General features: G+C 38.8%; 1 protein-coding gene across 1 annotated transcript in view; it reads left to right on the top strand.

Annotated features, from left to right (window-relative positions):
* The window catches only part of NUDCD1 (NudC domain containing 1), a 637,137-nt gene that overhangs the window by 197,609 nt on the left and 413,712 nt on the right, over positions 1–25,816 (top strand). Inside the window, exon 4 of the mRNA XM_053715288.1 lies at positions 19,317–19,500. Coding sequence (XP_053571263.1) covers positions 19,317–19,500 — 184 coding nt within the window. The remainder of the gene's footprint in view (positions 1–19,316; positions 19,501–25,816) is intronic.

The raw sequence follows: 25,816 nt of genomic DNA, 5'->3' as shown, positions 1-25,816 counted from the left end.
GGAGTGTGGTACACCGGCTCTAAGTATTCAAGAAGAAGAAAATGCAGTACCACGCTCCGTATAGTAAAATATACCTCTTTATTCAAAACTTGCTTAAAATTTCCAGGTTACAAAGAATAGTGACAGCCTGCAACCTGTATGGAGAGAGAGCGCAGCACACGGGCTTGCACGTTTCGGCAGATTGCCGTAATCATAGCCTGGTGTGGGTCTTTCCTCCTGGCCTTTAAGAACACCTAAGAACATGCTAATAGGATAAAAAATATGCTAATCCCTCCCTCTAATAAAGAGCACTTAAGGAATACCTGCAACAAATAATTAACCCTTTGTACTATCACTATCACCTCTTGTGTAAGCTTAATAGTGTAATATAACCTATTGGCAAAAAAGGGCTTTCCTCCACAGGTTTTGTTATTAACACTTGGAGTGTTGACAAATAAATTAATTCTATAAAATTGACATTTATGTAAGTAATGTTACTAACTCCACTAGTGACAAGGTTTACAATTTGATACAAGGAGCGAATGTGGTCATATAAATAAAGGGCTTAGCTTCAAACCAAAGTCTGTGTTTTATCCCATACAGAGTAGAGGGACTATTATAGAGACTTTTTTTAATAGAGTGGAAAGAGATCTTATTGCCCTCAAAGACAGCACTGTTCCCACTAGGCAAAATTTGAAAGGTGAAGAGAGGATAGCATTGAAACAACTGCAAGATGACACTGAACTTGTCATCAAGAACGCGGATAAGGGGGGGGACAATAGTAGTCCTAGACAGGGAAGTCTATGTGAAAGAAGCATTGAGACAACTACGCAACGATAGAAACTATACCACATTGCCAAGGGACCCTACTGAAACCTTTAAGAGAGAATTACGTGACTTATTGGACGATGGGATGGAACAGGGGTGCATTGATTTGAAAACCATGGAATTCTTAATGATAGACAACCCAAGAATTACCCCTGTTCCATCACTTACCCAAAGTCCATAAGTCACTTAAGGACATACAGGTCGTCCTATAGTAAGTGGAATAGGGTCCCTTTTAGAACATCTCTCCCAGTTGGTTAGACACTATACTTCAACCTTTTGTTAAATCACTTCCATCATATATTAAGGACACGAAGCATGTTCTTAGTATGATGGAAACACAAATGGGGGATCAGGACTACCATTGGGTAACAGTGGACGCTGTGTCCCTATACTCCTCAATCCCTCACGAGGAAGGCCTACGGGCTATAAAATTCTTTCTTAGGAACTATTCAGAATTTTCAAGAGAATTTCAGGACTTTGTATTAAGAGTGACCAGGTATCTTCTGACCCACAATTTCTTCCAGTTTCAAGATGTTTTCTATCTCCAGAGATGTGGAACAGCGATGGGGGCCAAGTTTGCCCCCTCCTACGCTAACCTATTTTTAGGTTGGTGGGAGTTCTTCCACATCTTTGGAGATAGAAACATCTACAAGGATCGAATCGTCATGTATGGAAGATACATTGACGATCTCCTGTTTATCTGGAAGGGGGATCCTCTAGACATCATGGGCTTTGTGGAAAGCCTAAATGATAATGATGTGGGTATGAGTTTCACTCATGAGCATAGTCCCACTTCAATTAATTATTTGGATCTAGTATTGATGGGTACTAAAGACAATAAGGTTATCACCAAAGTATACAGAAAGCCCATTAGTGGCAACAAACTACTACATGGTAGAAGTTGCCATCCGAGGCATACGGCAGCAGCGGTAGCAAAGGGCAAATGTATTCGCCTTAAGAGGAATTGCTTGAGAGATGGAGATTACCATCAGGAGGCAGCTGCCCTAGAACAGAGACTTAAAGAGAGAGGTTACTCTCATAAAATAATTTAAAAAGCCAGAATGCAGGTGGAGCCCAAGACTAGAGAGAATTTCCTTAGAGGGAGACAGAAACAGAGGACTATAAAGGAGTGACATTTGTCGCCAGTTATAGTGCCCAGTTTCCAGAGATTGCCAATATAATACGGAAACATTTCTCCATTTTGTCCGCTGATGAAAAATTGATCGAGGTGGTCAAGAAAGGTATTAGATGTAGTTCGAGGAAGTGTCCCACTTTGGGGTCACTATTATCACCCACAGAATTAAAGTCAAAAACCAAAACACAAAGCACTTGGATGTACTACTGCGGTCACAAAAAATGCAAACCATGCGAGTACCTGGATAAAACCAAAACATTTAAGTCACAGGTGACAGGAGAGGTTTTTCAGATTCAGACTTGTATGAACTGCACGGCTGTGAGTGTGATATACATGCTGACATGCCAAGTGTGCAGAGTGCAATACATAGGTCTTACCTCCAGGGACATCAAAACACGGATACGTGAACATATATCCACCCTCATAAGAGGCAAATCACAAACACCCCGAGTACGGCACTTCACTGAGAACCATAATGGTGATATTGGTACACTTAAATGGTGCGCCATTGAGGAAGTGAAGGTCCCCAAAAGGGGAGGAGATTTGGATAAACTCCTGGCGAAAAGGGAGATGTTCTGGATATTAAGACTTAGAACTAGAGTTCCAGAAGGTCTAAATTCCAGATACGATATAATAAACTACTGGGAATAAGACAATTCTATTTTCATACATCTTATGTGCGCAAGTATGCATGTTTACGGTGCACACATATGTGTAGGCACTTATGTATGTCTGAGGTGCGAATAAATGTCTGTGTATAAACTGCAGTCTGAACATGCATCATTTGTTTGCACCAAATATTATATTCTCCCTCAGTGTTTTCTAATAAAGTGATCACTACAATTAGGCCTATAGGGGAGAACTGAGAGTTAGGTTTTTACATAACTTTAAGTTCTTTTAAAAAAACTTCTGTTAAAAAAAACTTCTGTAAAAACATCAGTAGTGGAGTTAGCCTAACATTCCAAAACTATACATTTTCACATTAGACTGTACATATCCCAAACATTACTTACATAAATGTCAATTTTATAGAATTAATTTATTTGTTAACACTCCAAGTGTTAATAACAAAACCTGTGGAGGAAAGCCCTTTTTTGCCAATAGGTTATATTACACTATTAAGCTTACACAAGAGGTGATAGTACAAAGGGTTAATTATGTGTTGCAGGTATTCCTTAAGTGCTCTTTATTAGAGGGAAGGATTAGCGTATTTTTTATCCTATTAGCATGTTCTTAGGTGTTCTTAAAGGCCAGGAGGACAGACACACACCAGGCTATGATTACGGCAATCTGCCAAAACGCGTAAGCCTGTGTGCTGCGCTCTCTCTCCAAAGGTGGCAGGCTGTCACTATTCTTTGTAACCTGGAAATTTTAAACAAGTTTTGAATAAAGAGGTATATTTAACTATACGGAGCGTGGTACTGCATTTTCTTCTTGTTGTATAAATTATAAAGAGCATATTTTAGCACTTAAAAATATTGCAATAGATGATTCTTAGTTAGAAGGAAATGAGGGTTTACCATCTAGCTCTCCCCAAGTGTCACAACCAGCAATGCCCACACAAGTGACGCCAAGTACCTCTAGTGCGTCTAATTAATTTACTTTACAAGACATGGCCACAGTTATGAATAAAACCCTCACAGAGGTTTTCTCTAAACTGCCTGGTTTACAAGGAAAGCGTGTCAGCTCTGGGTTAAGAATAAATGCTGAGCCGTCTGATGCTTTAGTAGCCGTATCCGATATACCCTCAGAATGTTCTGAAGTAGGGGTAAGGGATTTGTTATATGAGGGAGAGATTTCTGATTCAGGAAAGACGCTCCCTCAGACAGATTCTGATAGGACGGCTTTTAAATTTAAGCTTGAACACCTCCGCTTATTGCTCAAGGAGGTATTAGCTTCTCTAGACGATTGTGACCCTATAGTGGTCCCAGAGAGATTGTGTAAAATGGACAGATACTTAGAGGTTCCTGTTTACACTGATGTTTTTACATTCCCTAAGAGGATTATGACTATTGTTACTAAGGAGTGGGATAGACCAGGTATTCCGTTCGCTCCCCCTCCTGTTTTTAAGAAAATGTTTCCCATATCTGACACCATACAGGACTCGTGGCAGACTGTTCCTAAGGTGGAGGTAGCTATCTCTACTGTTGCTAAGCATACAACTATACCTATCGAAGACAGTTGTGCTTTCTAAGATCCTATGGATAAAAAATTAGAGAGTCTCCTAAAGAAAATTTTTGTTCATCAAGGTTTTCTTCTCCAATCTATTGCATGCATTGTTCCTGTAACTACTGCAGCTGCTTTCTGTTTTAAAATTACATTCCCTATTTAAATCATGAGGTTTTTTTGGACTTGACTGTCCCTTTAATGGGACATATTTTGGCTCTATCTGTGTTGTTACACAAGAAGCTTGCTGAGCTTCCTGATATACAGTCTTTTGTCCAGGCTCTATCCAGGATCAGGCCTGTATTTAGACATTCTGCTCCTCCTTGGTGTTTGAATCTGGTTCTTAGGGTTTTGCAGAAGGCTCCGTTTGAGCCTATGCATTCTCTTGACATTACTGTATTGGATGGTTCTTTTTCAACTGGCTATTGCTTCGGCACGCAGAGTCTCTGAGTTGGCAGCCTTGCAATGTGAGCCTCCTTACCTGGTTTTTCATGCCGATAAGGCTGTCCTTCGCACTGGGTTGGGATTTCTCCCTAAGGTTGTGTCTGATCGCAACATTAATCAGGAGATTGTAATTCCTTCCTTGTGTCCTAACCCTTCTTCCAAGGAACGGTTACTTCATAACTTGGATGTGGTTCGAGCTTTGAAATTTTATCTTCAGGCTACGAAGGATTTCCGACAGACTTCAGCATTGTTTGTTGTCTATTCGGGGAAGCGCAAGGGGAAGAAGGCTTCTTCCACTTCCCTATCTTTTTGGCTGAGGAGCATGATTCGTTTGGCTTATGAGACAGCGGGACATAAGCCTCCTCAGAGGATTACGGCTCACTCAACTAGAGCTGTTGCTTCTTCAACTTCTTCAAGAATGAGGCCTCTATGGAGCAAATTTGTAAGGCGGCTACATGGTCCTCCTTACATACTTTTTCAAAGTTTTGCAAATTTTACGTTTTTGCTTCGGCTGAAGCAGCTTTTGGGAGAAAGGTTTTGCAGGCTGTGCCCTCAGACTAGGGTCTGCCTCCTTTTTACCCTCCCATTTTCATTCAGTGTCCTCTAGTGTCCCACAAGTAATGAATGAAGCCGTGGACTCTCCTCGTATTAAGATGGAAAACATAAATTATGCTTAACTGATAATTTAATTTCCATCTGTACAAGGAGAGTCCACGGCTCCTGCCCAGTTCTCCTTTGGGCGGACCTAAATTTCTTTTGTTTTTCTTCTGGTACCAATTATACCCTGATATTTCTCCTTCTGTTCCTTGTTCTCTCTGCAGAATAACTGTGGGGTGAGGGGAGGTATTTAAGACTTTGGCTTGGGTGTCTTTGCCTCCTCCTGGTCCTCCCCACAAGTAATGAATGAAGCCGTGGACTCTCCTTGTACAGATGGAAATTAAATTATCAGGTAAGCATAATTTATGTTTTTATGACCTGTAAGGTGAATTGCCATCATCTAATATCCTCTTTAGAGGCTCTTATGAAACTACACTAAACATATATACAGATGACTGCCCCCTGATATTTATTGGCAATTTCTAAAACACTTGCCTGTTCCAGTCAGTAGATTATCTTCCTCCAAAGGTTATATATATCTTATAGTCAACTTTAAATTACATTACATACTTGGAAGTCACCCACCAGCCTGCCAATGCAGACTCTAATTCTCAACTTGCTATTAGGCTCTAATGCTCTGCCCTTTTGAGCCCCTTTCAATGTGGGCATGTGCTACGCAGTTATCTGCTGGTCTACACACTCTGCACAGGAATACCTCCTGCTGTGGTTAAATAGTATATAACTATATAAAATGTTATCATTATATTTCAGACTACAAATATTACCGGTTACCTCCTTGAGGTGTTGTTATATTCCCTTTGACTGCTAAGAGATAGTAGGGACCCTCCTCCAATACTGCATGATCACAAGTTCTAGGTTTATTATTTGCCTGCTTTATTATTAGCATTATCAGTTGCTAAGTTCTTTTTACTATATATGTTAGATTTAATTCCAGACTATAAATGTCAATTTGCTAGACCTCCTTACTTTTCACTATTAAGTTTCAGACGTTAGTGAACCTATTCAATCAGTGGACCAAGAGTGACCGTCTGCATCATTTGAGAATCTCCCCTATATTATATTACCTCTTCTGGGTACAAGAGTGGCCCTGTTCAGTTTGTGAGGCTTTGCAACCCTATTTAAAATTATATTTCATAATAAATTTAGATTGGTAGCTACGAGTTTTGTCAGTAAAGACTTGCATTGCTAACGAGCCTTTTTTTCCAGCGCTCACAACGCTGGTATTACAAGTTTTCTGAATGGCTGAGTTAGTCTCAGAAAACTGAGCGTTGAGCAAATTTAGCGCCACTTCTCCCTGTAATACCAGCGTTGCTTACGGTAGCGGTAAGCTGGCTAAAACGTGCTCGTGCACGATTTCCCCATAGGAAACAATGGGGCTGAGACGGCTGAAAAAAAACCTAACACCTGCAAAAAAGCAGCGTTCACCTCCTAACGCAGCCCCATTGTTTCCTATGGGGAAGCACATTTTATGTCTACACCTAACACCCTAACATGAACCTTGAGTCTAAACACCCCTAATCTTACACTTATTAACCCCTAATCTGCCGCCCCCGACATTGTCGCCACCTGCATTATATTATTAACCCCTAATCTGCCGCTCCGGACACCGCCGCCACCTAAATTATACCTATGAACCCCTAATCTGCTGCCCCTAACATCGCCGACACCTACATTATATTTATTAACCCCTAATCTGCCGCCCCAACGTCGCCGCCACCTACCTACAATTATTAACCCCTAATCTGCTCCCACCAACGTCGCCGCAACTATATTAAATGTATTAACCCCTAAACCTAAGTCTAACCCTAACCCCCCTAACTTAAATCTATTTTTAATAAATATAAATAAAATTACTATAATTAAATAAATTATTCCTATTTAAAACTAAATACTTAACTATAAAATAAACCATAAGATAGCTACAATATAACTAATAGTTACATTGTAGCTATTTAATAGCTACCTAGTTAAAATAATTACAAAATTACCTGTAAAATAAATCCTAACCTAAGTTACAAATACACCTAACACTACACTATCAATAAATTAATTAAACAAATTAACTACAATTATCTAAAATAAAATACAATTAAATAAACTAAACTATATTACAAAAAAAACACACTAAATTACAAAAAATAAACAAATTACAAGAAGTTTAATCTAATTACACCTAATCTAATCCCCCTAATAAAAGAAAAAAGCCCCCCAAAATAATAAAATTCCTTATCCTAAACTAAATTACAAATAGCCCTTAAAAGGGCTTTTTACGGGGCATTGCCCCAAAGTAATCGGCTCTTTTACATGTAAAAAAAAGAAATACAATCCCCCCCCCCCAAACATTACAACCCACCACCCACACACCCCTACTCTAAAACCCACCCGACCCCCCCTTAAAAAAACCTAACACTACCCCATTGAAGATCACCCTACCTTGAGCCGCCGAGAAGGATGTTCCGCACCGGAGGTCTTCAAGATGGAGCAGTTGCTCATCGGATGGATGAAGATAGAAGACGCCGGTTGGATGAAGATGTCTTCCGGTCCGGATGTCCTCTTCTGCCCGGATAGGATGAAGACTTCTGCCGGTCCGGATGTCCTCTTCTGCCCCATCGGTGCCCGGCTGGGTGAAGACGGCTCAAGGTAGGGTGATCTTCAATGGGGTAGTGTTAGGTTTTTTTAAGGGGGGATCGGGTTGGTTTTAGAGTAGGGGTGTGGGGTGGTGGGTTGTAATGTTGGGGGGGTATTATATTTCTTTTTTTTTACAGGTAAAAGAGCTGATTACTTTGAGGCAATGCCCCGCAAAAAGCCCTTTTAAGGGCTATTTGTAATTTAGTTTAGGAAAGGGAATTTTATTATTTTGGGGGGCTTTTTTATTTTATTAGGGGGATTAGATTAGGCGTAATTAGATTAATCTTCTTGTAATATTTTGTAATTTAGTGTTTGTTTTTTTGTAATATAATTTAGTTTATTTAATTGTATTTTATTTTAGATAATTGTAGTTAATTTATTTAATTAATTTATTGATAGTGTAGTGTTAGGTGTATTTGTTACTTAGGTTAGGATTTATTTTACAGGTAATTTTGTAATTATTTCTCTTGTAAGATGTATTGAGTCCACAGATTCTTCCATACTTGTGGGATATTCTCCTTCCCTACAGGAAGTGGAAGAGAGAGCACCCACAGCAGAGCTGTTTATAGAGCTCCTCCCTTTGCTCCACCACCCAGTCATTCTCTCTGGCTGCTTAACTGCTAGGAAGGGCAGAGAGGAGTGTGGCGACAAAAATGTTAGTTTTTTACTTCTCAAGCAAAAGTTTGTTATTTTAAATGGTACCGGTGTGTACTATTTACTCTCTGGCAGAAAAGGGATGAAGATTTCTGCAAGGAGGATGATGATCTTAGCACTTTGTAACTAAGATCCACTGCTGTTCTCACAAGAGCTGAAGAGTACAGGAAAACTTCAGTTGGGGGGGGGGGCAGTTTTCAGGCTAAACTACATTAAGGTATGTTCAGTCTATTTATTTCTAGACAGACTGTGTTATTTCTAGAAAAGGCTGGTAATATCCCCATGAGGGAAGGGTAAGCTGTATTCAGTAAAAGAGGAATCCAAGCTTGCATAAAGGGCTCATAGTTACTGGTGACACTAATAGAAAAAAACGTTTTGGTTTAATTACAAATAAAACGTTTTTTGAGGGACTTTAAGGGGTCTTTGTTATTAATCCACATGGCTAGTTTAAGAAACACTCTGTGGTGTTTTTTAGGCCCCATAACTTTGAGTGAGGTGGGTGGGGCCTTTTTTCAGTTGCACAGTTTATTTACCTCAGAAGCATCCAGCTACTTCTCCAGAAATTACTGCTGTATTTGAGGGCTATAAAGAGGGTTTTTTCCCCACAAATCGTTCCTAAAGGGCAGGTAGGCGCCACAGCAGAGCTGTGGCAAGGTGCTGAACGTTATTTTACCGATTTTGAAGTTTTTGCAATCCGGTTTTTACATTAAGGGGTTAATTGTTTATTTGCATAGTTGTGCAAAGTTACTAAGGCTTTATGATGCTACTGTAAAAATTTTGTTGTGTTTACTGCTTTTTTACATTGTTTTGCAGAATTTGTGCAGCTTTTTTTTCTCTTAAAGGCACAGTACCGTTTTTGTTTAAAGTGTTATTTACTTTGATTAAAGTGTTTTCCAAGCTTCCTTGTTACATTACTAGCCTGTTTAACATGTCTGACACCAAGGAGAATCCTTGTTCTATGTGTTTAGAAGCCATTGTGTAACCCCCTCTTAGAATGTGTCCCACTTGCACTGATATGTCTATAAATTATAAAGTCCAGTACAAATGGGATCAGCTAATATGGGACTTCACTGGAATCTATTTCAATTGATTTCCAATATTTAGACAATGTTCATTGGATATGACACAATTTAAGCGGTGTAGACTTATAATAGTCCATAAAAAGTATTTTCAGCTCTATATAACACAATTCCCTCTTAGCCGTGTTCACTCAAAGGCTGCACAGTACAGGAAACAATTAGTATGGCTTGTCTGATCGGAGTCTTCGGCTTATGTGGGATAAGACTTATAGCATTATGGTCACTTTCATATACTTCTTAACTTGTGACACACTGCTGTGAACAGTCAAATAACAATTCACTCACCCACTCTGCCGCTGTTCCTCGTCCTCCTCTTTGCTAGACCCTTGCCGTCCGTCGTTTCCTGTATACTGACGTCACCGCTGTGGGTGTGTGTTTCCACGTCTGCCGTGATTGGCTGTTGCGCCGGGTACTGTGTCTGGTCTGTATCCGCCTTCACTTCTGGTGCTGAATTCGGATGCCTTTTCCTCAGACGTACGCTTGCGGTCTCGGCTCCTACTTCTCCAGACTCCTGCTGGCTTGACACCAAGACACTCTCATCCGGTAAGTTTCCTTTGTTTCCTGATCACACACCATAACGACTTTGGGGGATTAACTGTGTTATTTGCTTGTCATGTCCAATTGTAATGCAGGAGCAGAAAAAATGATAAATGGAGTGTGGTACACCGGCTCTAAGTATTCAAGAAGAAGAAAATGCAGTACCACGCTCCGTATAGTAAAATATACCTCTTTATTCAAAACTTGCTTAAAATTTCCAGGTTACAAAGAATAGTGACAGCCTGCAACCTGTATGGAGAGAGAGCGCAGCACACGGGCTTGCACGTTTCGGCAGATTGCCGTAATCATAGCCTGGTGTGGGTCTTTCCTCCTGGCCTTTAAGAACACCTAAGAACATGCTAATAGGATAAAAAATATGCTAATCCCTCCCTCTAATAAAGAGCACTTAAGGAATACCTGCAACAAATAATTAACCCTTTGTACTATCACTATCACCTCTTGTGTAAGCTTAATAGTGTAATATAACCTATTGGCAAAAAAGGGCTTTCCTCCACAGGTTTTGTTATTAACACTTGGAGTGTTGACAAATAAATTAATTCTATAAAATTGACATTTATGTAAGTAATGTTACTAACTCCACTAGTGACAAGGTTTACAATTTGATACAAGGAGCGAATGTGGTCATATAAATAAAGGGCTTAGCTTCAAACCAAAGTCTGTGTTTTATCCCATACAGAGTAGAGGGACTATTATAGAGACTTTTTTTAATAGAGTGGAAAGAGATCTTATTGCCCTCAAAGACAGCACTGTTCCCACTAGGCAAAATTTGAAAGGTGAAGAGAGGATAGCATTGAAACAACTGCAAGATGACACTGAACTTGTCATCAAGAACGCGGATAAGGGGGGGGACAATAGTAGTCCTAGACAGGGAAGTCTATGTGAAAGAAGCATTGAGACAACTACGCAACGATAGAAACTATACCACATTGCCAAGGGACCCTACTGAAACCTTTAAGAGAGAATTACGTGACTTATTGGACGATGGGATGGAACAGGGGTGCATTGATTTGAAAACCATGGAATTCTTAATGATAGACAACCCAAGAATTACCCCTGTTCCATCACTTACCCAAAGTCCATAAGTCACTTAAGGACATACAGGTCGTCCTATAGTAAGTGGAATAGGGTCCCTTTTAGAACATCTCTCCCAGTTGGTTAGACACTATACTTCAACCTTTTGTTAAATCACTTCCATCATATATTAAGGACACGAAGCATGTTCTTAGTATGATGGAAACACAAATGGGGGATCAGGACTACCATTGGGTAACAGTGGACGCTGTGTCCCTATACTCCTCAATCCCTCACGAGGAAGGCCTACGGGCTATAAAATTCTTTCTTAGGAACTATTCAGAATTTTCAAGAGAATTTCAGGACTTTGTATTAAGAGTGACCAGGTATCTTCTGACCCACAATTTCTTCCAGTTTCAAGATGTTTTCTATCTCCAGAGATGTGGAACAGCGATGGGGGCCAAGTTTGCCCCCTCCTACGCTAACCTATTTTTAGGTTGGTGGGAGTTCTTCCACATCTTTGGAGATAGAAACATCTACAAGGATCGAATCGTCATGTATGGAAGATACATTGACGATCTCCTGTTTATCTGGAAGGGGGATCCTCTAGACATCATGGGCTTTGTGGAAAGCCTAAATGATAATGATGTGGGTATGAGTTTCACTCATGAGCATAGTCCCACTTCAATTAATTATTTGGATCTAGTATTGATGGGTACTAAAGACAATAAGGTTATCACCAAAGTATACAGAAAGCCCATTAGTGGCAACAAACTACTACATGGTAGAAGTTGCCATCCGAGGCATACGGCAGCAGCGGTAGCAAAGGGCAAATGTATTCGCCTTAAGAGGAATTGCTTGAGAGATGGAGATTACCATCAGGAGGCAGCTGCCCTAGAACAGAGACTTAAAGAGAGAGGTTACTCTCATAAAATAATTTAAAAAGCCAGAATGCAGGTGGAGCCCAAGACTAGAGAGAATTTCCTTAGAGGGAGACAGAAACAGAGGACTATAAAGGAGTGACATTTGTCGCCAGTTATAGTGCCCAGTTTCCAGAGATTGCCAATATAATACGGAAACATTTCTCCATTTTGTCCGCTGATGAAAAATTGATCGAGGTGGTCAAGAAAGGTATTAGATGTAGTTCGAGGAAGTGTCCCACTTTGGGGTCACTATTATCACCCACAGAATTAAAGTCAAAAACCAAAACACAAAGCACTTGGATGTACTACTGCGGTCACAAAAAATGCAAACCATGCGAGTACCTGGATAAAACCAAAACATTTAAGTCACAGGTGACAGGAGAGGTTTTTCAGATTCAGACTTGTATGAACTGCACGGCTGTGAGTGTGATATACATGCTGACATGCCAAGTGTGCAGAGTGCAATACATAGGTCTTACCTCCAGGGACATCAAAACACGGATACGTGAACATATATCCACCCTCATAAGAGGCAAATCACAAACACCCCGAGTACGGCACTTCACTGAGAACCATAATGGTGATATTGGTACACTTAAATGGTGCGCCATTGAGGAAGTGAAGGTCCCCAAAAGGGGAGGAGATTTGGATAAACTCCTGGCGAAAAGGGAGATGTTCTGGATATTAAGACTTAGAACTAGAGTTCCAGAAGGTCTAAATTCCAGATACGATATAATAAACTACTGGGAATAAGACAATTCTATTTTCATACATCTTATGTGCGCAAGTATGCATGTTTACGGTGCACACATATGTGTAGGCACTTATGTATGTCTGAGGTGCGAATAAATGTCTGTGTATAAACTGCAGTCTGAACATGCATCATTTGTTTGCACCAAATATTATATTCTCCCTCAGTGTTTTCTAATAAAGTGATCACTACAATTAGGCCTATAGGGGAGAACTGAGAGTTAGGTTTTTACATAACTTTAAGTTCTTTTAAAAAAACTTCTGTTAAAAAAAACTTCTGTAAAAACATCAGTAGTGGAGTTAGCCTAACATTCCAAAACTATACATTTTCACATTAGACTGTACATATCCCAAACATTACTTACATAAATGTCAATTTTATAGAATTAATTTATTTGTTAACACTCCAAGTGTTAATAACAAAACCTGTGGAGGAAAGCCCTTTTTTGCCAATAGGTTATATTACACTATTAAGCTTACACAAGAGGTGATAGTACAAAGGGTTAATTATGTGTTGCAGGTATTCCTTAAGTGCTCTTTATTAGAGGGAAGGATTAGCGTATTTTTTATCCTATTAGCATGTTCTTAGGTGTTCTTAAAGGCCAGGAGGACAGACACACACCAGGCTATGATTACGGCAATCTGCCAAAACGCGTAAGCCTGTGTGCTGCGCTCTCTCTCCAAAGGTGGCAGGCTGTCACTATTCTTTGTAACCTGGAAATTTTAAACAAGTTTTGAATAAAGAGGTATATTTAACTATACGGAGCGTGGTACTGCATTTTCTTCTTGTTGTATAAATTATAAAGAGCATATTTTAGCACTTAAAAATATTGCAATAGATGATTCTTAGTTAGAAGGAAATGAGGGTTTACCATCTAGCTCTCCCCAAGTGTCACAACCAGCAATGCCCACACAAGTGACGCCAAGTACCTCTAGTGCGTCTAATTAATTTACTTTACAAGACATGGCCACAGTTATGAATAAAACCCTCACAGAGGTTTTCTCTAAACTGCCTGGTTTACAAGGAAAGCGTGTCAGCTCTGGGTTAAGAATAAATGCTGAGCCGTCTGATGCTTTAGTAGCCGTATCCGATATACCCTCAGAATGTTCTGAAGTAGGGGTAAGGGATTTGTTATATGAGGGAGAGATTTCTGATTCAGGAAAGACGCTCCCTCAGACAGATTCTGATAGGACGGCTTTTAAATTTAAGCTTGAACACCTCCGCTTATTGCTCAAGGAGGTATTAGCTTCTCTAGACGATTGTGACCCTATAGTGGTCCCAGAGAGATTGTGTAAAATGGACAGATACTTAGAGGTTCCTGTTTACACTGATGTTTTTACATTCCCTAAGAGGATTATGACTATTGTTACTAAGGAGTGGGATAGACCAGGTATTCCGTTCGCTCCCCCTCCTGTTTTTAAGAAAATGTTTCCCATATCTGACACCATACAGGACTCGTGGCAGACTGTTCCTAAGGTGGAGGTAGCTATCTCTACTGTTGCTAAGCATACAACTATACCTATCGAAGACAGTTGTGCTTTCTAAGATCCTATGGATAAAAAATTAGAGAGTCTCCTAAAGAAAATTTTTGTTCATCAAGGTTTTCTTCTCCAATCTATTGCATGCATTGTTCCTGTAACTACTGCAGCTGCTTTCTGGTTTGAGGCTCTAGAAGAGGATCTCCAGGTGGAGACTCCATTAGAGGATATTATGGATAGAATTAATGCCCTTAAGTTGGCTAATTCTTTCATTACAGATGCCGCTTTCCAAATGGCTAAATTAGCGGCAAAGAATTCAGGTTTTACCATTTTAGCACGCAGGGCGTTATGGCTTAAGTCCTGGTCTGCTGATGTGTCATAAAAATCTAAATTGTTGAACATACCTTTCAAAGGAAAGACCCTATTCCGGCCTGCACTGAAAAAAATTATTTCAGACATCACTGGAGGGAAAGACCATGCCCTCCCTCAGGATAAAACAAATAAGATGTGGACCAAACAGAATAATTTTCGTTCCTTTCGGAACTTCAAGGGTGGTCCCCCTTCAGCTTCTCCTACAGCAAGAGGGGAATTCTGTCCAATCCAAGTCAGTCTGGAGACCTAACCAGGCTTGAAACAAAGGTATAAACAGGCCAAGAAGCCTGCTGCTGCCTCTAAGACAGCATGAAGGGGTAGCCCCCGATCCGGATCTAGTAGGGGGCAGACTCTCTTCGCTCAGGCGTGGGCAAGAGATGTTCATGATTCCTGGGCTTTAGAAATTGTGTCCCAAGAATATCTTTTGGACTTCAAAGACTCCCCCCCCCCCCCAAGGGGGAGATTTCACATTTCTCAATTGTCTGCAAACCAGACAAAGAGAGAGGCGTTCTTACGCTTTGTAGAAGACCTACATACCATGGGAGTGATTCGCCCAGTTCCAAGAGCGGAACAAGGGCTAGGTTTTTACTCCAACCTGTTTGTTGTTCCCAAAAAAGAGGGAACTTTCAGACCAATCTTGGATCTCAAAATTCTAAACAAATTCCTCAGAGCACCAACTTTCAAGATGGAGACTATTCGGACTATTCTTCCTCTGATCCAGGAGGGTCAATATATGACTACCGTGGACTGAAAGGATGCATATCTACACATCCCTATTCACAGAGATCATCATCAATTCCTCAGATTCGCCTTTCTGGACAGGCATTACCAGTTTGTGGCCCTTCCCTTCGGGTTGGCCAAGGCTCCCAGAATTTTTACAATGGTGCTAGGGTCCCTTTTGGCGGTTCTAAGACCGCGGGGTATAGCAGTGGCGCCTTATCTAGACGACATCTTAATTCAGGCGTCGACTTTCCAGCTAGCCAAGTCTCACACGGACATCGTGTTGGCTTTTCTGAGATCTCACGGATGGAAGGTGAACATAACAAAGAGTTCTCTCGTCCCTCTCACAAGAGTTTCCTTCCTAGGGACCTCTGACGGAGGTCAAAAAAATCAAAACTTTTAATCACTTGCCGAGCTCTTCATTCCATTCCTCGGCCATCAGTGGCTCAGTGTATGGAGGTAATCGGACTTATGGTAGCGGCAATGGACATAGTTCCTTATGCCCGCCTACACCTCAGACCACTGCAACTATGCATGCTCAAACAGTGGAATGGGGATTATGCAGATTTATCTCCTCAACTGCATCTGGACCAAGAGACCAGAGAATCTCTTCTCTGGTGGTTGTCTCAGGACCACCTGTCTCAGGGAATTATCCGATGGGTGGAGGATCACTCTTGCCATCTCTCAGGAATCCATATCCCAGGGGTAGAGAACTGGGAGGCGCAATTTCTAAGTCGTCAGACTTTTCATCCGGGGGAGTGGGAGCTCCATCCGGAGGTATTTGCCCAGCTGACTCAGCTATGTGGCACACCAGAATTGGATCTGATGGCGTCCCGACAGAATGCCAAACTTCCGTGTTACGGGTCCAGGTCCCGGGATCCCCAGGTGGTACTGATAGATGCTCTAGCAGTGCCCTGGTCTTTCAATCTGGCTTATGTATTTCCACCGTTTCCTCTCCTCCCACGTCTGGTTGCCAGAATCAAGCAGGAGAGAGCTTCGGGGATTCTGATAGCGCCTGCGTGGCTACGCAGGACTTGGTATGCAGACCTGGTGGACATGTCATCTGTTCCACCGTGGACTCTGCCAATGAGGCAGGACCTTCTAATCCAAGGTCCGTTAAAGCATCCAAATCTAATTTCTCTGCGTCTGACTGCTTGGAGATTGAACGCCTGATTCTATCAAAGCGTGGTTTCTCTGAGTCGGTCATTGATACCCTGATTCAGGCTATAAAGCATGTCACCAGGAAAATCTATCATAAGATTTGGCGCAAATATCTTTGTTGGTGTGAATCCAAGGGTTACTCATGGAGTAAGATTAGGATTCCTAGAATTTTGTCTTTTCTCCAAGAAGGATTGGAGAAGGGATTATCAGCTAGTTCCTTAAAGGGACAAATATCTGCTTTGTCTATTCTTTTACACAAACGTCTGGCAGATGTCCCAGACGTTCAAGCGTTTAGTCAGGCCTTGGTCAGGATCAAGCCTGTATTTAAACCTGTTGCTCCGCCATGGAGCCTAAACTTGGTTCTTAAAGTTCTTCAAGGGGTTCCGTTTGAACCTATGCATTCCATAGATATTAAGCTTCTATCTTGGAAAGTTTTTTTTTTAGTAGCTATCTCTTCGGCTCGAAGGGTTTCTAAGTTATCTGCTTTACAGTGTGACTCACCTTATCTTATTTTCCATGCAGATAAGGTGGTTTTACGTATCAAACCTTGATTCCTTCCTAAGGTTCTTTCTAATAGGAATATCAATCAGGAAATTGTTGTTCCTTCGCTGTGTCCTAATCCTTCTTCAAAGAAGGAACGTCTGTTGCACAATCTTGATGTGGTTCATGCTTTAAAGTTCTACTTACAAGCAACCAAAGATTTCCGTCAAACATCTTCATTGTTTGTTGTCTATTCTGGTAAGCATAGAGGTCCAAAGGCCACGGCTACCTCTTTCTTTTTGCCTGCAATACATCATCCGTATGCTTATGAGACTGCTGGCTAGCAGCCTCCTGAAAGAATTACTGCTCATTCTACTAGAGCAGTGGCTTCCACATGGGCTTTTAAAAATGAGGCTTCTGTTGAACAGATTTGTAAGGCGGCGACTAGGTCTTCGCTTCATACTTTTTCCAAATTTTCCAAATTTGATTATTTTGCTTCTTTGGAGGCTATTTTTGGGAGAAAGGTTCTACAAGCAGCAGTGCCTTCCGTTTAAGGAACCTGTCTTGTCCCTCCCTTCATCAGTGTCCTAAAGCTTTGGTATTGGTATCCCACAAGTATGGATGAATCCGTGGACTCGATACATCTTACAAGAGAAAACAGAATTTATGCTTACCTGATAAATTTCTTTCTCTTGTGATGTATCGAGTCCACGGCCTGCCCTGTCTATATAAGACAGGTAGTATATTTTTATTTAAAAAACTTCAGTCACCACTGCACCCTATAGTTTCTCCTTTTTCTTCCTAGCCTTCGGTCGAATGACTGGGGGGTGGAGCTAAGGGAGGAGCTATATAGACAGCTCTGTTGTGGGTGCTCTCTCTGCCACTTCCTGTAGGGACGGAGAATATCCCACAAGTATGGATGAATCCGTGGACTCGATACATCACAAGCGAAAGAAATTTATCAGGTAAGCATCAATTCTGTTTTTAACTAGGTAGCTATTAAATAGTTATTAACTATTTAATAACTATTCTACCTAGTTAAAATAAATACAAAGTTGCCTGTAAAATAAATATAAATCCTAAAATAGCTACAATGTAACTATTAGTTATATTGTAGCTATCTTATAGTTTATTTTATAGGTAAGTATTTAGTTTTAAATAGGAATAATTTATTTAATTATAGTAATTTTATTTAGATTTATTAAAAATAGATTTAAGTTAGGGGGGGTTAGACTTAGGTTTAGGGGTTAATACATTTAATATAGTAGCGGCGACGTTGGGGGCGGCAGATTAGGGGTTAATAATTGTAGGTAGGTGGCGGCGACGTTGGGGGCGGCAGATTAGGGGTTAATAAATATAATGTAGGTGTCGGCGATGTTAGGGGTAGCAGATTAGGGGTTCATAGGTATAATGTAGGTGGCAGCAATGTCCGGTCGGCAGATTAGGGGTTAAATAATTTTATTATAGTGTTTGCGATGTGGGGGGGCCTCGGTTTAGGGGTTTATAGGTAGTTTATTTGTGTTAGTGTACTTTGTAGCACTGTAGTTAAGAGCTTTATGTTCCGGCGTTAGCCCATAAAACTCTTAACTACTGACTTTTATATGCGGTAGGAGTCTTGGAGGTAGAGGCTGTACCGCTCACTTCTTCCAAGACTTGTAATACCAGCGTTAGGCAAGTCCCATTAAAAAGATAGGATACACAATTGACGTAAAGGGATTTGCGGTATGGAAAAGTCGTGGAAGAAAAGTGAGCGGTACACCTGTACCTGCCAAACTCGTAATACCAGCAAGGCGTTAAAAAGCAGCGTTAGGACCCCTTAACGCTGCTTTTTAAGGCTAACGCCGAACTCGTAATCTAGCCGAATGTGTTTACAAAACTATTATCTAGGCTGCTATTTTAATAGCTATCTTTGTAGCCAACTATTTGCTCTGCTAATGTAATAATCTATATACAAAAAAGTTCCTGGCATATTTGTTTACAGATGATATTTGCGCATATACTTATTGTTTGTATATGATTACAAAGATACCGTATAGGTGGCTTATTCTATACATCAGCATGTCTGTAATATATCTATACATTTGCTATTGCTATAAATGGACATATGTTGTCTATTGTTTATGCCAAAAATTTTAATAAAAAATTATTTAAAAAAAAAAAAAAAAAAAAAACCTCACTTAGTAAGTCACGCCTATAGACTTAGTTTATCTAAGTACCTGTTTTTGAGTTAACTGCACACCTCCATAGCCTTACTTAGCATATGCAGAATATTTTTTGGTAGCATTATATTACTCTCATGCTTTCTTTCTTTTTAAACAAAACTATTTTCAGATGCTGTTTAATCAAGAACTCGGAGCTCCTTTTATTGTAGTTCACAGCATTTCTTCGGTTCAGTCAGAGCTGCACGTTATTGATGTCCTTTTATTGTCTATTGAAAAAGATGAATTGGATATCGAAGGAAGTGGATTCCACACCTGTCTAGAATGGGTATCTCTTGCAAGGAAAAAAAGTGAAGGTAAACAAAAGGTGTATGTGTGAAAAAAGTACATATTTATTTAGTTCATGTAGCTGTCTATATTCCTAAAGAATGTTTCTTTCATTTATTATTGCGTTATGTTTTCTTTAAAATTTGAATAAAAATAAGCCTAAAGAACTAAAACTGACAAGCAATCGTCAAATGGAGCATGGATAGTGCTTGGCAAACAGTTGATTATTATATTTTCTTCACTACTGATTGCAGTGGTGCCTGTTACAGATTAAACCAGCACTGCACTTTCTGTTTTCATGGCTAGTGAGCACACAACCCCTTAACTCAGCAGCTTGATTTTGATAAATTTTGCACTGCAATAAGAAAGCCGGCAGTGTGGTTGTGTGCAGTTGTTGAGGTAGTTCTTTATACCTGCTCTTCTAAACTCGGCATGTTGTCCTGATATATTAGGTTTATTAGACCTGAAGGATTGTGATCTATTTCGCCTGTCACCGCATACGCATGTTTCACACGACTACAGACACACAAGTCTGTCTGGATTTATTTCACTCCACCTTGATCCAATCCTGAAACTGTCACAGATTTTCTTAGTATTTATTTACATTAATATTGTTGCAAGTGCTTTCCCCACTAAATGCATTAGCAGAAATGGTTAATTAGAAAAGTTGGCCTATCCATCTTTGGGCACTTTCAAAACTTTTGGCCTGTTGTCAAGTTTAACAGTTTCCTGTTTTGCAGCTATTAAAGGGACCTGGAACCTAAACTTTTTCTTTCATGATTCATCCTTTAAACATATTAAAACATTTTTTTTTTTTTAGTAAAAGCTGATTGAATTTATGGAGAAATGAACAGGAAGTGCATGATTATATCTCTATATATATATATAATTACAAGTGTCTGTAAATACCTAAAGTAGTATCCTGTATAGTAATTGAGTAATAGAACAAGAATACTTAATGAGAAAACAGAGTCACTGTGTAAGGATACCCTATGATGGAAATAAGTAATCCATATTTGTGCAAAATCACAAACTCAGTGTATGGTCCGTAGCCCCTATATACGCCAGACACACTCACTCTCTTTAGAGTACTGAGAAGGAGACAACAGATAACATAGTCCTGTAAAGATTTTACGTACAGTTCCCGAACGTTCAATCACGTTCAATCACATCACGTGGTTGCCATACATCCAATCTGTGATCGGTAATCTGTGAAGTTTGGATATCGAGAGATGGACTATCTCTTACACTAAACTCCGGAGCCTTGTCCAGTGCTGCTTCTGCTGCCCGGTGGTAAAGGTATAGTCAGCAAAGGAAGATGCAGGGAGCGGTCATCAGTAAAAGCAAAAAGTCTTTATTGAACAAACTAGCTAAAAAGTATCCATGTAGCACATTGCAGCATCAACAAATGTTTCAGCCGTCGGGCCGTAATCATAGCTGTTAGACTAAACACCTGTGCATCTTTAAAAGCAACAGGACCCTGATTGGATAAGAACAAAGGTAGTGTTGGTGATGCAGTAACCTTCATATTGAGTTTTAGACTCTAAACCCATTTACGTCTGCTACATTTGGACTGTGATCCAATTGATAAAAGTAGAAATTATATATATATATATATATATATATATATATATATATATATATATACATATATATAATGCTAGAGTGTATACTAGCAATAATTAAATAATCGCCTATATACAGAATGCCATAAGATGAATATATACATGCATTGAGGCAAAGACGTATAGAATATGTGCTCCCAACATATAAGATGATATTTGAAAGAATATTTGAAAAAATATAATAAAAAATATTACAGCGTTAATACATAGACAATCAGTTGAATAGAATAATTCATTAATGGTAACTTACATGTCAGGGTATCTGTAAATGTCAGTGGATAATACATATCTATATAATAAGATAAAATCAGTATGCAATCGATCAAACATTAAGGTTGAGCATGCTTAATACCATTTGCTGAATACATTCTGTATATTGCATATCTGAGGGTCAGACATGAGATGCCTTACTAATTACATATCAGGATTCAGCTTAAACCTTTCCTCCCCACTTAATATGCTAAATTTTACCTTTGTTCAATACATTTGGTCAGTTAGTGAAGACTGGCTTTAAAATCAGGAAGGTAATAATTAACACTTACTTGGTGATCAAATGTTAGACCACCAGCATCTTTTGTAGACAAAATCCTGCACTATTTTCAGATAAGCCAACAGAATTTCAAGATATTATGAGCTAACAGACACGTGATAATTTAGCACAACGGCTCACTGAACTCTTTGAAGCCTAGTTGTATGCAAGAGTTAATTATCTCCTGCTGATTGGGATACACAAAATCTCCCACTTTCCAGACTTGGAAAAAACTTAGATTTTTAATAGCAGAATGTATACTTAAAAAGGTCATATAACTGATTTGTCTATAATTTTCAAATCTATTTAAAATACTCAAACACACACACACACACACACACATATATATATATATATATATATAAATATATATATATATATATATATACACATACAGTCAGTATGTATTGATCTGGGAAATACTATATTGAATAAATGTCTGCTGTATTGAACAAGTAGCTATACAATCAATTTAAAATGTCCAATGTCCTATTTCTTTATATTTTTCAGGCATCTTATAAGTACATATGTGGTTTATGTTTTAAATAGTGTCATATGCTTTACGCACTCAGAACGAGGTGTACTGAATGTGAAATATGCTCTGTTTTTATATGAATATAAGATAATAATAATATGATGTTAGAAATAATACTGATGTTTCATATTAAAATAATCCGGAAAAATGACAAAATATGATTAATGTATATTAAACATATGACCAGACAGGTTTATTAATATAAAGAAATAGTGTATTTGATAAACATTTTATAGATTAGATAATTGAACTGCAGCAATATTTGAATGAAACTGTTTGTATCTGTCTGCTGCCCCCAATGGCCTAAATCCAGTATTACAGCCAAAAGACATTTGGCTGTTGAAAATGAAATTTCCCAAATAACCAATCAGGGACAAGGGCCTATCATCTTAATTTCACTAATGATTAGAATAAAAAGGGGTGGGATTATATCGCGTGATATAGTCCCAGGCAAGAGAGAAAAGGAAGACTCTGCTGCTGAATTTTTGGCTGACAAACTACTGTCTTGCGATCCAGTCTATTATAAAGCAACCTTGGCCTAATTTTTACCATCTTGCAAAAATGACCTCTTTTAATTTATTAAGTGAAATTGGATTTATCAGAGAAACTCTGGAAGCTAAAACTTTGATTTTTTTATTTGGGTGATGTATGACTGTTCTATATTTTTAATATTTTAAACAAAGGTATTCTAAGACTATAGTCAAATTGCAGTTAGTAGATTTAAAAGGGCACTTTGTATTTTAGCTTGTATTCATAATCCTGTGTAGTTTAAAACTAATCATTAATGCTAAGTAATTTATCTTTGCAAATATATAAATATATTTTAGAATTTGTCTTAATTGTAGATAATTAAAGTGAAAGTAAATCCTAGCGTTTTACAATCGCTAGGATTTACTATTGAAACAAATAAAGGGCACTTTCATTCATGAAGTATAAGATTCAATCGATCGCCTTTTTTAGCTGCTTCGGCAGCCCACGGCTTTAAAAATTTTTGGCTAAGAGGTGACATTTTCACCTCTTAGCCGATAGCCGTGCTCTGCTGTAGGAGCTAAGAGCGGCGATCGATTGAATCAAATAAAGGAGTTTTATACATGAAGTATCTTATACGTCATGAATGAAAGTGCCCTTTATTTGTTGCAATAGTAAATCCTAGCGTTTGTAAAACGCTAGGATTTACTTTCACTTTAAGAATTCATTTCAGCTCAGATAAATTAGCATAGAAATTGGTTGTTTGCATTAAGAATATATATAACTTCTGGTGTTTTAATTAGAGTTGTATTGAATAATTTGTGGGTTAAATAGCTTAAGTATATTTGTCTGGAAGTTAACAAACCATACCTTGGCATCTCATTGTGATATTTAAATGCAACTCTGATTTGGGAGATTATTGTGAATAAGGTTAATTCTAAAGGTATATTTGGTTTGCTTTGTAAAGAATATTGTAACAGTTTCCGCTTGTATAGTTTGATTCATAATCTGGTTCCTATAAATATAATTCAATGTGTCTATAAATTTTAACTAATATAAAGAATTTAGGAATTTACATTAATTTTAATTGTTTTGTATATGCATTTTATTGTGGGTTTGTTGTAAAGAATAATTATTAAATATATTGTATTATAACCCTAGTATATACTGACATAAATAACTCTACACAAATGAGCAGATATAAAATAACATAACACATGTGCGCATATGTACACATATGCACATGTCAGAATGTAAAGACATATATATATATATATATATATATATATATATATATATATATATATATATATATATATATATGGGCTGCTGGAAAAGAGGGAGACAAATTAGATAAGAAGCCAAGTGCAAAAAATGATTGCCAATAGTTGATAAGATCATACTCAGAGTTCAGACAGGCAGGTACCCGGATCTGAAGCTTGACTATCCAATACATCTCCCTCTTTCGCAGCAGCCCATCCCTATCTCCTCCTCTAGGTGGACACAAGACCCGTTCAATCACTTGCCGTTTTAGAGTATTTATGTTCTAGATTTGAGGCCTGCCCAGTCTGTATAGTTAACAGATGATTTTGAATTCTGACCTTGATCTCATTGGTAGTGAGACCAACATATTGTAGATGACATGAGGTAAATATCAACACGTAAATGACATATGTTTAAGTGCACTTGAGACAACTTTCAATTGGAAAGATGCCACCTGTGGTTTCTGATTTGAAAGCACCAGAAGGTAAAACATATTTACATACCCTACATTTTTTTAACTCATTTGAAAATGCCCCTATGTGTTAACCATGAACTTACTGTTGTGTTTTATTTCGGGAGAACAGAGGGTGACAGCAAATTTCCCAAAGTAGTGGTTTTTCTATATGAGCAGCGTAAACTTTGAGAACTGCATTCTTCAAGCTTATCATCTGCAGCTAGAAACCCAAAATGTTTTTTTCACAATGTTACAAATTTCAATATATTCATTATTATACTCAGTCACAAAAGTGACACCTTTATGTTCATTACCAATGTTTTTAGTTTTTTGTATCAAGTGAGATCTATCCATCCGATCTACTTGTTTTTTGGCTTTAGCGATAGTATTCTCATGATAACCCATCTCTCTGAGTCTTTTACCCAAATCATGGGATTGTTCTTTCTTTGTATTATAAAGAGAGCAGTTCATTTTTACCCTTATAAATTGTCCTTTTGCTACTGCAAAAGGAACATGCTTGGGTCGGCAGCTCGTGGCATGTAACAAGGCATTGCCACTTATAGGTTTTCTATAGATTTCAGTGAAAATCTTCCCATCAGATGTTCCATTAAGGGTAATATCTAAAAAGGGGATGATTTTGTCTTTTAACTCACTTGTAAATTGTAATCCGATCTTATTGAGATTCAAATATTCAACAAATAATGTAAACTCAGATGCTGTACCTTGCCAGATCAAAAGCAAGTCGTCTATATAGCGTCCATAAAAGTAAATGGAACTTCTAAAGGGATTCCCATCTCCATAGATGTGGGACAGCTCCCACCAACCCATAAAAAGGTTGGCATAGGAGGGGGCAAATTTAGCCCCCATCGCCGGACATAGAAATCACCTTCAGAACAAAATAAGTTATGAGTAAGTAAATATTTCAATACTCTGAGAATATATTTTTGAAACTCACAAGAGAAATTTGAATAGTACTCAAGAAAAAAGGCTATGGCTTCCAGGCCCTCTTTGTGAGGAGTGGAAGAATACAGGGCAACGACATCAATAGTGGCCCATTTAAACATTTATTCTTCCACCTAAGGCTTTCCAAAGAATGTATAACACTTTTTGTATCCTGTATGTAACTATGCAAATTTTGTACAAGAGGTTGTAGAAGACTATCAACCCACTGGGAAACATGTTCAGTTAAAGAGTTAATACCGCTCACGATAGGGCGTCCTTTGACCTCAGTAAGAGACTTGTGAAAATGGTGGAAGATGAGCACTGCAGGGTTGTCCACAACTAAGAACTCAAAGGTTCTATGGTCAAAGTGCCCATCCTCCCAACCATCGTCCAAGATGTCCAAATGCTCCTTTCAAAAAACATATATAGAATCAGTTTAAGGTGGGATGTTATCCTCAATATTTCCTAGCTGGCGTAATGCCTCATTAGTATAATCAATCCTATCCATCACAACCAATGAGCCGCTGAA

The sequence above is a fragment of the Bombina bombina genome, chromosome 5, assembly GCF_027579735.1.
Source record: "Bombina bombina isolate aBomBom1 chromosome 5, aBomBom1.pri, whole genome shotgun sequence".
Lineage (NCBI taxonomy): Eukaryota > Metazoa > Chordata > Amphibia > Anura > Bombinatoridae > Bombina > Bombina bombina.
This window is presented reverse-complemented; position numbering and strand designations above follow the sequence as displayed.